A 15,206-nucleotide genomic window follows, 5' to 3' on the forward strand; every position below is an offset into this window, starting at 1 on the left:
AATTATTATTCTTATATAGGTGCTACACCAACACTACCAACTATTATAGTTACCATAATGTTATTTTTTTCTTCAAAGGCCAAGCTAAAGTTTTATGTTGTCGTATCAACCGTGTACTTACCACTGTAGAGTCTGTAGACGATTACTATAGGTTTGATTATTTTATTAAAAGTGTTCATAGTTATTCGTGGATGGTGTAAGCCAAATTGATCTAAAATTAATATTAAAAACATTAATTTACAAGATTAATATTTTAAAATAAAGCATAACATTGTATATTCTTTTAAAAATTTAAAATTTAAAACTATAATAGTAATAATAATAATTTACATTACATTATTTATTTATACATTTATATAATAATAATGTTCGCGTTAAAACTTAATGTTAAAATCTAACACGAGGTGAAGCATAAATTATGCGTTATAAATGATTTGTCATTACGGATATATCAAGATAAAAATGATATCAAGATCTCTAAAATAGTAAAATGGTATTGTTTAAACTTTAAATAAAACACCAAACAATGTATCAATAATATTATTATTATATTATAATATATACTTGCTCTATTTTCGATTAAACTATGCCCACGCACACTTTTTTATTATCTACTTATCATACTCCTGAAGTTTATTTTTGCTGGGGGCTATTAATAAAAGTATAATAGTATGCCAGGTGCGACTTAAAATCATTAAACTATCATTTTAATTTTAAAAACTATTTTTTAACTCATAAGTAAAAAAATGTAAAGAAAATTTAACTTTATATTGTAACCATTATTTATTTTATTTTTCAAATATAATTTATAATCGATGGAATTTATTATTTTCTTTATTTTCTATTAATTAATAATTATAATTTATAATAAAATATCTTCATACGTTAACTAAACCAGTTTACCAAAGTAAGCTAGAATACATACACCAAATTGTATTTTATTATAATTTGTATGCTTATAAAGTATATGATCAAATGTAATTATTAACAACTAGCTTAAATCACAACTAAAGACGGTCCCACACCACTGGTGTACTTGGCCAATACCATTACCATTGTCCATTATCTTTACATCTAAAATGTTATAATATTATATAATTAATCACGAGTAAGACATTTTCATAATATTTCCAATATTTTGTAAAATGTATATAATATCTACTATCTAGTAATTGATAGTTATTATTTTATTAATATTAATATTACATAATATTACCAACAAGAATACAACATACATAGTAAGTAGATAAATACAATTTGTACCTAAAAAATGTTTAAAAATTAAAATAAATCATATACACGTGTATCGTATACGAAATAAATTTAATTTACACGTATTTTTAAAAAACTATTTAATTTTGCTGAACTTTATTATTATTATTTAAAGATTTTAAGATTTAATCAATAGTTTTTACATTTAATATGGACCATTTGACCAATTCAAAACGGCAATTGGCAAATTAAACATTCGTTTCTTGTCGTTATTTTTTTTTTATTTATTGTTAGGTAGAAATCGTATTTATCATCTATTCCTGTTTATGTTAAAATATGATTTCAGATTTCTAGGCCATTAATTGATTAGTTAAATTAATAGATTAATGTATATTATATCTTGTATACCTACATTGAATATTTGAAATTAAAAAAAACATATTCATTTTCGATGCTCTAGTGAGGTTAATATAATATTCAAACAAGACATTATTAGAATTCTGTAATATTATTAAAAATAATTATATTTCTTAATTCTTTATAATTTATTGCAGATATATATACATTATTACAAGTAAATATTTGTTCTGTCATGGACATTTTTTTTATCAATGATTAAAAACATGATTACCACTAAGAAAAATTAATTGATGATGATCTCTAAAATAATAACCTCGTAGATCTTATATATATTAATAATAATATATGTTATGTCGACCTTGGTAACTCAACTCTTATTCTATTTTATATACTACCTATTTATGTACTAGGATAAAATGTATGCATGCTGTTGTATTATCTTCATTCGACTAATTGTTCGGTTATCGGTTATTGTATTGATACTAACTAGGTATACCCATTTAAAGTGTAAACACTGAATAGCATTTTTAAGATAAATTCGATAACGATAAAATAAAAGTGATGAATAGTAATTAATGTGTGTATAAATGTATAATATATTAATATGTTTATTATATACAGAGTGATCATTAACCATTAAAGGGGTTATATACACTTAGCTGGTATAATACTAAGTAGATATAATAATAACCATTTATATTAACCTCTGTAATAAACACATCTCAAACGTTTTCTCGTCGGTAATCTTAATTTAAAGTTAGAATAAAACAGGTATAAGTTACAATAAAAATGTTACTCCGGAATAAAAAAATATCTAAAAACCCAACTAACAACACCAACGCGTGTTAGGTCACATCATAATATTATTTTGACCCAATAAAGGCTCGGTATTTCAATTTGATATATTAAATCATAGTATTGAATATTGATGTATTATTTAGAGTACCGCATAGAATAATAATATGTACCTATGTTATAGTATAAAATATGTGTTATAAACTTATAAATAATTATTATTATTCACGGTAACGTATAATAGGTGGTATACGTGATATTGGGTAGGTATACGTAATTTTATATACCTATTGTGTACTCGTGCCTGTGCCGCGTTAATTAGAGACAAGACGCGACTGACGATGCTATACATATATACCTTTCTTATAAGAAATAACCACATAGGTTATAACATTATGTCAGCACAATGTTTTCACCTTTATAACATTTTTTTTCTAATCGTAAGCCTTATCACTACGCACACACGTACCACACGCCCATCTCCGAACTCTTGTGGACCTTAACCTCGCGCTTGGATCCCCACCGAATAGGACGTTCAGCGGCGGCGAGGCATATCGTCTGTATGACGGTATCAGTTCACGACGGTGTTTTCCGACGATAAACATTTTATTATAATAATATTAAGTACATGATGTGGGTAAGCGCAATGCGTGTTTACGTCTCATATTATACCATATTATTATAGGTACGAACACATTTTAAATCTAAAACAATAACCACTGTAAATGCGTGTCGCGTAGTCGAAGGACGAAATATTCTGTACGGTGTACCTACTTCTGTTTAGTGAAAATAATTGATAATGATAATACTACTAGATACGAATTAACAATAACATTGTAATATAATATACCGCCGCAGACGTGAATAAACTAGACGAGTTTCTCGCGCAGTAATTATAAGAACACTACCTATACGATACATGTGCATAGATAAACGCATAATATCTTTTTATAATTAATTTAGTTGTGTCGCGCAGTTTTTGGCTTTTCCGATGTATATTATTTACCAACTATAATATTATAATGCTAAAACACGTGTAAATCAGTCAACTGCAACTACAGGTACGTACCTACATAATTTAATATATTATGTACAATTGTAAATAATAATTAATAATAATAATTTAAAATATCGTCTAATAATTTATTACGAGTTTGATCGGGAATAGGTTTGACATTATACTATTATTGTTCTTTTTGTTAATATCCCCCAAAATATTAAAACATCCGACATTTTATATTTGCATTGTGATTATATTATATTAATTTAAATTTGTGCCCTTTCCGTTTACACATGATTCTAATCGATTTTGATACAAAGATAATCAATCGGGCAATGTGCAGGTCACAAAAGCTTTTTCATCGCCCAGTGGATGAATTTAGTTTGTCTCAGTGCAGATAAAATGCACCTACATACATAGTTGTTGCAAGAAATATTGAAAGACTTAAGTACCTAAAAATTCTATGACCGTGTTAATGACTGATAACAATATACCTAGATATTATTATACTTAATATATATTGGTTTCTAAACAAATCACAAGTAATTAAATTATGACAAATATTAGAATTTTTTTATTTTACTACACAATTTATGCTAATATGAATACAAAACAAACAATAATAATATAAATTTAAGATTAAATTATCGTAATTTTAATTGTTAGGTATTCTCATTATTATTATTATAAAGTATATTGTATAAATGAAAGAAAATATAATTAATTTATATTTCATTGCGCATTAGATAAAAAAAAAAACCAAAGTCGAATCTAATATAATAATATGAAACAAGTGTTCTATACTATTTGAATATAACTTTTTACATTTTAAATTACATTGATGTGAGTTATTTATTTTGATTCACTAACAATCAGTTAAATATTTAGTGTGTTTAAGTCGTTTAAGAAGGTTATATCAACATTTATTAGTTTTTAATTTGTATTCGCAGTTGAAATCGATAAATTATTATTGAAGTAAACAACTTAAAATATGAATGATAAAAATTATAAAGTATATGTTATACATACAACCATGTTTATTTTTAATTGATCTTCTACAATAATGATTTCTGTTGTGATAAAATTGGAATTGTTAAAAATAAGATGATAAATAATAAATATAATATTAAATATTACTTGATCAATATTATTTAAAATATTTTCTATAGTTACAACATTGATTTAATAATTTGTTAATTGTTTTCTTACTTATATAAATTATAATATAAAAATAATATGTAAAATTATGTTATTATTAGGGCCCGAATTTCAATGCAAAGTTCATATTTTTTTGGTTGATCTTACACAATGCTTTCTAAGTACATAATTCGTTTCATGTAACGAGGGTTTCAAAGCTACAAATTGTACTTTGCATTTTTAGCATTATTGGGTCATTTTATTGGTTTTTAATGCATATTTGTTCAATATACGATAAATAGAAGATCTTTAGAGTTTGAACATATTAATATTAAACAATATATGATTGTTCAATGCAATGTTCAAAATTTAGTAAGTACAATAGGCTCTTATAGAATTTTAATTTTACAAAAATTTTAATCTATATTTTGGTATGTTTAGAATGAATAATATTTCCCTAAAACGGTCAAAACGTAAGCGTGTCAGCATCAAGTCATCAAATTTTCAGTTTTTTTTTTTTTTATAAAATAATAAATAATGATTATATAGCTTATTTATAAATTACAAATTGAATAAAAAAATATACGGCATTTTAAGGTCATTTTTAAAGGCATTTTTGGCTATTTTTTAGAGCATATTTGTATGGTTTTATGTGCATTATATCTGGGCCCTAGTTATTATAGTTAAATAATAATTATTATAAGATATTTACTATCTACTCACCTACATTAATATAATGGGTCTAGGCCAAAAAAGCGAAACAATTAACCGCGAATGTAAAAATCGCGAATTGATAATAGCAAAAATAAAAATAACGAATTCTAAAATAAGCGATTATGCATAATAGCGAAAGTGTAGATTTTTATAATTTCTTTTTCAAATACTATAAAACATATAAAATTATAACTTAATAAAACTTATTTTTACCTGTAATTTCTGGTGCAATTAATATATTATACCCAGTACCCACGGACGTATCCGATTATCATCAATGTGCTATCTTAGTTACTATTATAACTATTTTAATATTGGAAATAAACCAAGATAAGATTGTTAATCGTGTTATATTTGAGCTAAGACAAGTTAATATAGTTGTAGTTCAGCAGTGCGTCAATGTGTAGCTTGTATATTATTTAGGAAGAACCATCCTACTATATGGACATTTATTGACGGAATAAAGAAAATTCAAAATTTAGAAGAATTGAAACGAGAACAGTATAATGCTGGAGAACAAACACAGAAAAAAAGTACAAGGACTGGGCTAAAAAACTACATTTGTTAATTAAAAATTATAATACCAATAATAATAATAACTTTGTAAATGGTGTAGCATATATAATTTGTCACTAACCTAATTGTTTTTTTAAAAATTTAAAAAAACCTAACTAAATGCCTAATCGTATATTTTCGTTCTTTTTTAAAATTCGTTGTTTTTATTTCGCGATTTTAGATTCGCGGTTATTGTTTCGCTATTTTGGCCAGATACCTAATATAATATATACAGACAGAATTGTTCGTATAATACGATACTGAAGTCAATAAACTATGACATAATAACTATTAATATTTTCAAACCACATACATTTATAGATCTATCATCTAACCAACTTGAATTTCAAACTAATATGCGCAATTTTTAAAAATCACAGTCTTACCTAAAACCAAAAATGGGAATAAAATAAAAAAATTTAATTCATTGTTCAAAGTTTTAGGCACCTAGCTAAACCTTTTTTGAACTGGTGCGGTCAATTCGTGGTTGATTAGAACACAAAATACGTATAATAGTATGAATATTATAACACATGAAGCGAGAGATAATATAAATAAATCAATATAAGCTTAATGTGTTTTAAACTTTTAACATTGAAAAATAATTAATCACGCGAGAAGGTATACTTATGAAATTCCATTCCTGATGTATGGTCGTAATCCTTGTGTTATGAATCGAAATAACATTATTGAATTATCTCAGAAAACGCTGCGGTGTGCACGTGTAATATATAATGTATAATAATAATAATTGTTTTCGTGATTATATTCGAAAGTATTTTTTAACCCCAAAAGGGTTCGGGGTTGAGCTGATGATCGTCCAACGCGATAAGGCGAACGAGTTTGGGTAACGTTTTTCTTCTAAACCCGCGTGTCACTAAAAAAAAAAAAATAATAACAAAATTAAAAAACCAGTTTGTCGCGTCTTTATTTATACGAAAATCCAATACGTGCCTCCGTTTCCAGCCACCAGTAGTCCTGTGACGGCAGAGATAGGGACTTAACAACAACTGTTATGTACATATAATAACGTAGAATGTAGATACTATATATTTAAATTAAATTTAAATATTATTATATTATACAAGTTTAATATAGGTACTATATCGGACCCGAAGCATCAGCTCGCTCGTTGTTCTCCACTAATGAAACACTCGTTTTGCGATTAGTTCCCGGCATAAAGTATTGATAATAAATAATAATATAAGAATGCAAGAGATTACCCGCGTGCATTTTTGTTTTTTCCCTCGATGCCTGTTTTCTGTTTCACGGCAATTGCTAACTCGTTTTCGAAACACGTACTAACACGTGCTAACTCGTATAAAATATATATTATATACAAACATGAGACCTTTTTTATAATTCTTACAAGACACTGCATTGGGTAAATAATAAACTTTCATTAATAGACATACACACTATTATATGATCGGAAGGTCACAGACTTGCCTACGTTGGACTCTTGTCCTATTTTATTTGCTTAAGCATAAAGACAGATAGATAGTACTCTTAAAAATTACACTAATAAACATTAAACTGTATTATCAATATAATAATACTTTTGATTAACCAATTATTAACATTTTAACTAAATTGTACGAATTTTAATGATTATAAATTAATATTATAATTAATAGATGGGATTTAAATTTTAAACCACAATAATTTAGTTATGTAAAAAACGTATTAAGACAGATTCGTGGGAGAATAAGTTAAGTGTTTTATTGCTTTAATATTATAATTTTGAGATAATCGTAACATTAATTAAAAACTAATAAAATCAGACTATATTTTGATTTTTATATGATTTTCGTAATACTTAGGTATTTAGGTATTTACTATTTTGTTACTTGTGTCACATATCTTATGCTTTTTCGATTCATTTAAAAATCTATTACTAAAATAAAAATAACTAAACGAGTTACGATCCTTATATAGTATAGAGGTACTTGCTATAAAACGTATACTAGAAATTAAGGTATCGTTATTTAATCAACATTAAATAAGTAAATAAATTGACAGTCTTAGATTAAACCTAATAATATGACTTCTATAAAAAATAAAGTTATGGTCTATTTTAAATTCTATAAGAATAAGTTAAACTGGTTTTAGTTATTATGAAGTTAAATTTTATGTATGAAAATATAAATACTAAAATATATGTTAAATTTATGTTTATGTCTACTATTTATGTTTTATAGTATATATAATATATATATATATATATATATATTTGTATATTTATATATATTATTTTTATCAATGTATGCATAAGTAAACTGAAGTGCGTTTTGACATATATTTAAAGTATAAAAATGAGTGATAGAAACAGATATCGCACTTGTTTCAAGTACAGCAATAATATTAATTTATTACATTTTTATCCAAATACTCTGGTGTTTACTAATACATAATAAGTATGTAAGAAATCAATATTCATATCTTGCAATTCACATAATAAAGGCATTTCATATCGTGTTAAATTTACACAGGTATACATTCAGAAATATTCAATAAATAATTATTAATTATTAATTATTATATATAATTATCTATTATCATTGATTATAGAATAGTCTATTCTACTTATATATTATTATTATTACTACCACAACATATAACACAAAAATATATTAATAATTAATATAATGTTGGTGTTTTAAAATAGGTAATAATTTGTAAATATTGCAGTCATTATAATTATTATTTAAATTCTAAAATATGTTTTACACACAATTAAAAGGTTGTAGGGTACACTTATTTTGCATTAATTTTGGTATAAGAATAAGATACTATTAAAGCATATAGATATTTGATTTTATAATTATTGTAAATATATAATAGGAAAATTGTTTATAGTTTGTTAAAATCATATTTTATAAAAATATTCAACACTGATTAGTTATTATTATGTTTCGTATTCCTGATATACAAGTATTAATTGTTATAATCCAACTCTATAGTATATTTTATAAATAATTAAAGAATTCAAACTGCCCATAAAATCTTAATATTCGCAATCAATTAACCAAAATTATAAAATTAATATCACTTATAAAATTAAAGTCCCAAAAGTAACAATTATAATACGAGTATAATAATATGGTTAGGTTCAAATTTATAAGCCCATACTAAGTTTTCAAAAATATTAACTATTATATCATTTATATCTGATCCAGGAGCTAAAATATATAAATGTTATTTCTAATAAAATTGTTATTTTTACTCCCAGACTTCTCAAGTTATAGCTAAGAAAATCTAAAATGTATAAAACTCTATTTTTATACTTAGTTTATTACAAAGTAAAATGTATTTGTTTACTTATCTATTATATGTCATTATTAATTTTATCTGCAGTCTTTGTTCTACAGAAAATATACAAATGTATACAATATAATATTGTGTCTACTTATCACAGTTCGTTAGGCAACCATAGTTTATACTATCAATCAAAATTATGATTCTATGCAAGGTGGATATATATATATCCACCTTGATTCTATGTAATCATAAAGATTACATTATTTATGTCAGAATTAGGTATAGGTAAATTAAGTATTCATTCCGAGTACCTAAATTGGTTCTAAACATCAATAATCAAGTTAAATAACCATACTGCTAATCTACCACACTAGTCTAAACATGCTACGTACCATTGTCAGTCAAACAGTAGGTGGATCGTGGATATAAGTGGTATATATTTCCTTAACGTATTTTTTTTCAATATTAATAATAATGACATTAATATTTGTAAAAAAAAAAAATAATGTGAATATTAATAACATTTCCTTATGATGCAATGAAAATATCTCCTAACAATTGTTGACAATGTTGACAACCAAGTAATTTTTTCCTGATTTTAAAAGCAATATACTCTTTGGTAAATTAAGTTTCCAGTCAGATGACATTGATAAAATAACACAAACTACATATAAATATAATGTAATACCTGTAATACCTAACTAATAATAATCACACGAGAGCATTTTGATAAAATAAAATTGAAAATGTGTAATTTAATTAAAAAACATAAATCGTGCAAAATAAAAACGTAGTGTGAATTAATTTAGATCATTTGATTCGGATTTATAACTTCCGTTTTGAAACATATAATAAAAAGCGATGCGATTGCACCATAATCCGATCTTTAATCATAATAATATATGGGATCTTTGTTTCTTACTGTGTATATTGATTTCGGTGCACTTATTTTTCATTTTCTCACTCAGGCGGGAACGGGCGGACACATCACGCTAACCGGTTTGATGGCGAATCGCAATAGCGAGAGTTGTTGTTGTAGCGATGACGACGACGACGACAGCGATGACGACGAAGACGACAACAGCAGTGAATCGTCGTGTTCAAGCTGTTCAACCACGGAAGCTAACGACAACGTTATCCGACGGCGGCTGTCATCCGGCCGGACGACCACCGCGGTCGCGGCCACGTCATTCGATCTCCTGGACGCTCGGCGGCTACCGGACTTGTTGGACGCCGAACGGCTGGTGGCCGTACTGGACGGGTGCCTGGGATCAGAGTACGTACGCGGCTGCGTGGTCGAGACGTGGGACGCGGTACTCAGCGAACACCTGGAGGCCATCGCACACCTCGTGCTGTACCAGACGCCCGAGCACGCGGTCAGCCAGGCCGTGTACGAACAGCTCGCTGGGCTGTCGGCGTCACTCCGCCCGTCAACCGATGACAGCACACAGCAACAGCGGCCGGCCCGCGTGGACGCTGAACGCGTGTACGGTACGCTCAGATCGGCGGCCCGGTCGCTGTTGACCACCCGAGTGGACGCGTGCTGCCGGCAGAGCATGTGCCGGGCCGTAGGGTTGGCCGTGGCCGCGCTCCGGTGCAGCACGCGGCCCGTGTTCTCGGTGGAAAATTTCGTGGTCGAGATCAACGAGGCGGCCAACTTCGCCAACCTGTACTGCACCGGGTACGCCAAGCGCATATGCGCCGCGCTCGAAGGCATCTACGACACGGTCATGGCCGGCGACTATCATCCGACCAACGTCGTGGTCCAGATGGCCGTCATGGACAAGTGCATCAAAGCGGCGCTTCGAACGCTGGCCGACGCCCGGGCCACGGCCGCGCAGAAGACGGCCGCCCAGCGGTCGCTGCTCGCTGAGCTCGACGACGTGGGCGCGACTGTGCGCATGAAAAACTACGGATGCGTAGACGACACGGCCGCCGACCTGCCACAGCAGCAACGCCAACTCGCGGCGCTGGCCACCGCGTCCCCGGCCCGGTTTGTTCACTTCACCATGAGCCCGTGGCGAGCGCCCATCCGCATGTATCACCAACAGTCGCCGACCAGCGTGGATCAGGTGCTCAGGGCCACGGTCAACCTGATCGAGGCGCTTGTCGCCGAACTGTTCAAGCCATGCCTGAACAGTCGACACAGCGTCCGCCGTCGCCGCCGCCGCACGTGCAGCAGCCGTCAGGCGCACGACAAACAACTCTAGGACGACCCTTATTTTTTTCGATGTAAATACGTCATTTATATCAGATCCCGCGCGATCCATAACTTACCTATACTTATCACATACGCGAACCACGCGAGTTTTATTATTTTTATTATTATTATTATTATTGTGTGTAATTTTTTACTTATTAAACATTTTAGTCTTAAAGTTATTATTTATATATATATATATGTGTGTTATACGCGTCAGTGTGCTGTACATAATTGTTATTAAATGGTAATACGATTTTATAGTAATGTATGCGTTCTTAAATTTTTTTCTATTTTGCATTTATGACGCTTATATAATACGATATTATTATATTGTTGTATATTATAATGTTACCGTAGTCTCTTTTGTGAAACGTTAGGTTAGTTTATAAATCACAGTATCAAAACGATTATTATTTATAACGAAAATAGTTAATTCGATCCCAAATTGCCTTTCTCAATTAATTGGGCCGCAGGTAATAAAAAAAAGTAGTGGGTGAATTGAGTCCAGACAGAAAAAAAATTATGTATTTATGTTTTTTATATATATAAATATACACACCACTTTTTACACTATTCTACAAAACTACGCAGTTAAACTTACATTACAGATTTTCAGATGAGTAGGTAATAGAAGCCCAATTTACCAACTGTCTTTTTTCCCCGACAAAACTAACCATGACGTCCTCAAGCTGCCGAAGATGCTATCATAACTACGGCATCGTTCATATTATAGCCACGCGCATACAAATTAATTATATTTTCTCACAAAATAATAAATTTGTTCCTAAAAATAAATGTAAAGTTAATATTGCCAAAGACTTAGAACTAAGTCTTATGATTTACTAAGTGACTATTATAGACAGTGTTATGCGGTCCTCTAATTACGATTATTATGTAAAAAAAAAATGCAGTACCTATACAATGTGGCAAAACAATCAGCAGAAGCCACCAATATTCATTACATAAATTTATTAATATACAATGCGTATTAAAATATTCCGAGAGTATTTATAAAATTTCCGCGTAAGTGAACTATAATAAATATTTAGATATTTTCACAATTAAAATTATTATATTAGTAAATGATTCAATTCATTCGTTTCTCATTTATTAATATTTATGTCATTAAATAATTTATAATATTATGTTAAACTTAACATGTTAAAAAATGGATTATATTCAATATTATTAATCCATAACAAAAACAACCGTAAATATTACTAAGAATTATAGTTTATATAAAAGTAAGTACTTATATTAGTTAGTATTTTATAGATTCTTGTAATGTATTTAGTTCTAGTTTAGTATTTTAGACGCAATTTTCATTGAAAAATCGTTAATTATATAATTTTAGAAATAAACAAAATACTAAATAGTATAATAATTTTAATTGTAATTACGTATCGTATTATAATATTTATTTAATAACTATAAATGGGCATGTTAAAATATTATGTTGGCTAAAAAGTAGAGAAAATTTAAATTAATTTTGCTGGCTATAAATCTATAATACATATTTTCCATTGCCAATGTAAATATTAACAACACTGTATTTTTTGACAGTAAGTTTTTAACTCAAGAAGTTAAATAATAATCAAGTAGTAACAATTTATTTAAATACTGTGATGATATGCAGAAGATAGAAGATGGCGAACTACCTATGTTAACCTGGAACCTAACTAATTGCGTTTAGCAATCGATCGTAAATAATTTATCACACAACAGTTGTCTGCAATCAGTTTTCTGAATCAATTGATTGCAAAGACCAATAAGTTTTTATTGTAAAATTCTGAATTAGTCGTTGTTCATATAGAGTATAGACTAACAAATAACAATTTACTATCATAAGTAAAAAAAAATTGTAATAAATTGTTATGTGTTAAGTTATTAACGGTCAAGTGGCGGTAAACAATTTTAAGTTACCCATGGTAAGTTTATAATAGTCTTAAGAATATAATATTAACTATACTTATTACTTAAAATATATTTATCAGCTAACATTGTTATATATTTGGTTAAACATACAGTATTGAATTCAGTAGACAGAAATATGAACATATATATATATATATTTAATATATATATCCAGATATTCCACATTATTCGTATAGAATAAATTAATTTTGTTTTAAATTTAATATTTGTGTTCTGGTTGGTTATTGTAAATCTCGTTTACTCAGGCTCCCGGTGACAATATAATGAATAATAGGTATTATATATATATATATATTGAATTCAACACTGGCATAGAGTATAATGGGCAAATTCCTTCAGCTAAGTGATAAAAGGTATCACGGATCCATAAAATCAATATTTTTATAGATTCATTATTATTTTGGTAATACAAAATTAGAACAAAATAAATATTAACAGTTTCATATTTTATCATATTTGGACTATAAAATGACTATCAATTTGCCCATTCTTCTTTTTATATGTGGATTAGGCCTAAAGTGGCTTGCCACTCGGGGACACCACAATAAAAAAAACGCGCCATTATGCAATACCTCATGCAACATTAAATATGACGTTAAGAATGGGTATTTATACTTCATTGTCATTTAATGCTAAGGTGGTGAGGAAACTTGCAATTTTTATACCATTATATTATAATTATTATATATAATTATGTCAAACAAGATACTGATTTTATCAATGTATACTTGTAAATTGTAATTAAAAACTATTTTAGATTAATATTATAGGTACTAAGAAAATATTACGATTGTATTATGTTGTTATTTAATATATTAAATTTCTTCGAAATTTTAATTAAAAATAATTTATCAACGGTAGAACCTTAAAATTTTTTGGCTGGATTGAAGTCTATTTAAAACTCTAAATCACTGCATATACCTAAATAGCTCATCTCCTATAAAAATGTTCTCTAAACACGACACACTGATGTATAATTATTAATTACACTACTTTATTTGTTACGTAATTGAAATTGAAATTAAACATATTTAGTTTTTTGAACCCACCGTATCATACATTATACATTTTATCGTAAATAAATGTAGATATTAGTGACCGTTTACTGTGTTTCAAACGTTCTAGACATATTAAAATGAGTACGTATGTTGCGTGGCTTGTTGAAACACAATCAAATTAAACATATCAAAATAATATAAATAAACTACGCGAGCCGAAAAACTGTCGCAGATAAACCCATCAGCAGTGACCGAACTTGGCAGGTATATCGTCATAGGGAGCAACTACAATAATTGTCATATTTAATGTTACACGTTAGGAAATTTAGAAAAAGGTATTTTTAAATAAACACAAACATTTTGAAATGTAGATATACTCAAATAATATAAAATAAAATTTAAGTTAAAATGTTAAATATTTAATATTTTAACTTGTATATTACCTATTTAATAATATTTTACTATAGCGACTAATGTCTAAGAAGTATATTTTGTGATATTATTGCTATTAAAATAATTTATTTTACTATTCGTAATGCACTAATGCAGCTTAACTAAAAGTGTCAATATTATAATATATTACAATTTATTATGTAGATTTATTTTTTTAAATTCAAATATCAATGGTAGCTTAAAATGAGAATAATAATAAATAATTATCAAGGGATTTTGGAAACGACGTTTATTATAGTTATTAGATACCACGAATGAAACAAGACAGTAAACAACGGCTTAATTAATCGCTTATAATTTTATTATGAATATACTTAAATGCTTTGTAGTTTTTATAAATAAAATTAAAATTATATTTCGATTATTATATTTACCTTTGTAGTTGTAGTCATAAAGTACTTAAAAACGAAATAAAATAATTTAACACGCTCAATACCGACATTATTTTAGTGTATTACTATTACACTACATTATTACAAAATACAAGCCGCAGTAGCCACGTAAATATTTTAAAATAATAAAACCTTCTCAGTTCCCACAATTATAAAAATGGCGCAAACTAAAAACCAATTGTACCAACTTA

At 28.1% G+C, this 15,206-nt stretch overlaps 1 protein-coding gene across 1 annotated transcript; it reads left to right on the plus strand.

Moving 5' to 3' along the window:
- Window positions 1-2,927: 2,927 nt before the first annotated feature.
- LOC132917366 (uncharacterized) lies at window positions 2,928-11,501 on the plus strand. Its single transcript, XM_060978083.1, has 2 exons — window positions 2,928-3,428; window positions 10,003-11,501. Exon 2 carries the CDS (start codon window positions 10,039-10,041, stop codon window positions 11,242-11,244), a length of 1,206 nt encoding a protein of 401 aa, XP_060834066.1. The 5' UTR covers window positions 2,928-3,428; window positions 10,003-10,038; the 3' UTR covers window positions 11,245-11,501.
- Window positions 11,502-15,206: the final 3,705 nt, after the last annotated feature.

The sequence above is a fragment of the Rhopalosiphum padi genome, chromosome 1, assembly GCF_020882245.1.
Source record: "Rhopalosiphum padi isolate XX-2018 chromosome 1, ASM2088224v1, whole genome shotgun sequence".
NCBI lineage: Eukaryota > Metazoa > Arthropoda > Insecta > Hemiptera > Aphididae > Rhopalosiphum > Rhopalosiphum padi.

Coding starts and splice junctions, on each gene's coding strand:
- LOC132917366 (XM_060978083.1), top strand. CDS start 10,039: ATGGCGAATCGCAATAGCGAGAGTTGTTGTTGTAGCGATGACGACGAC.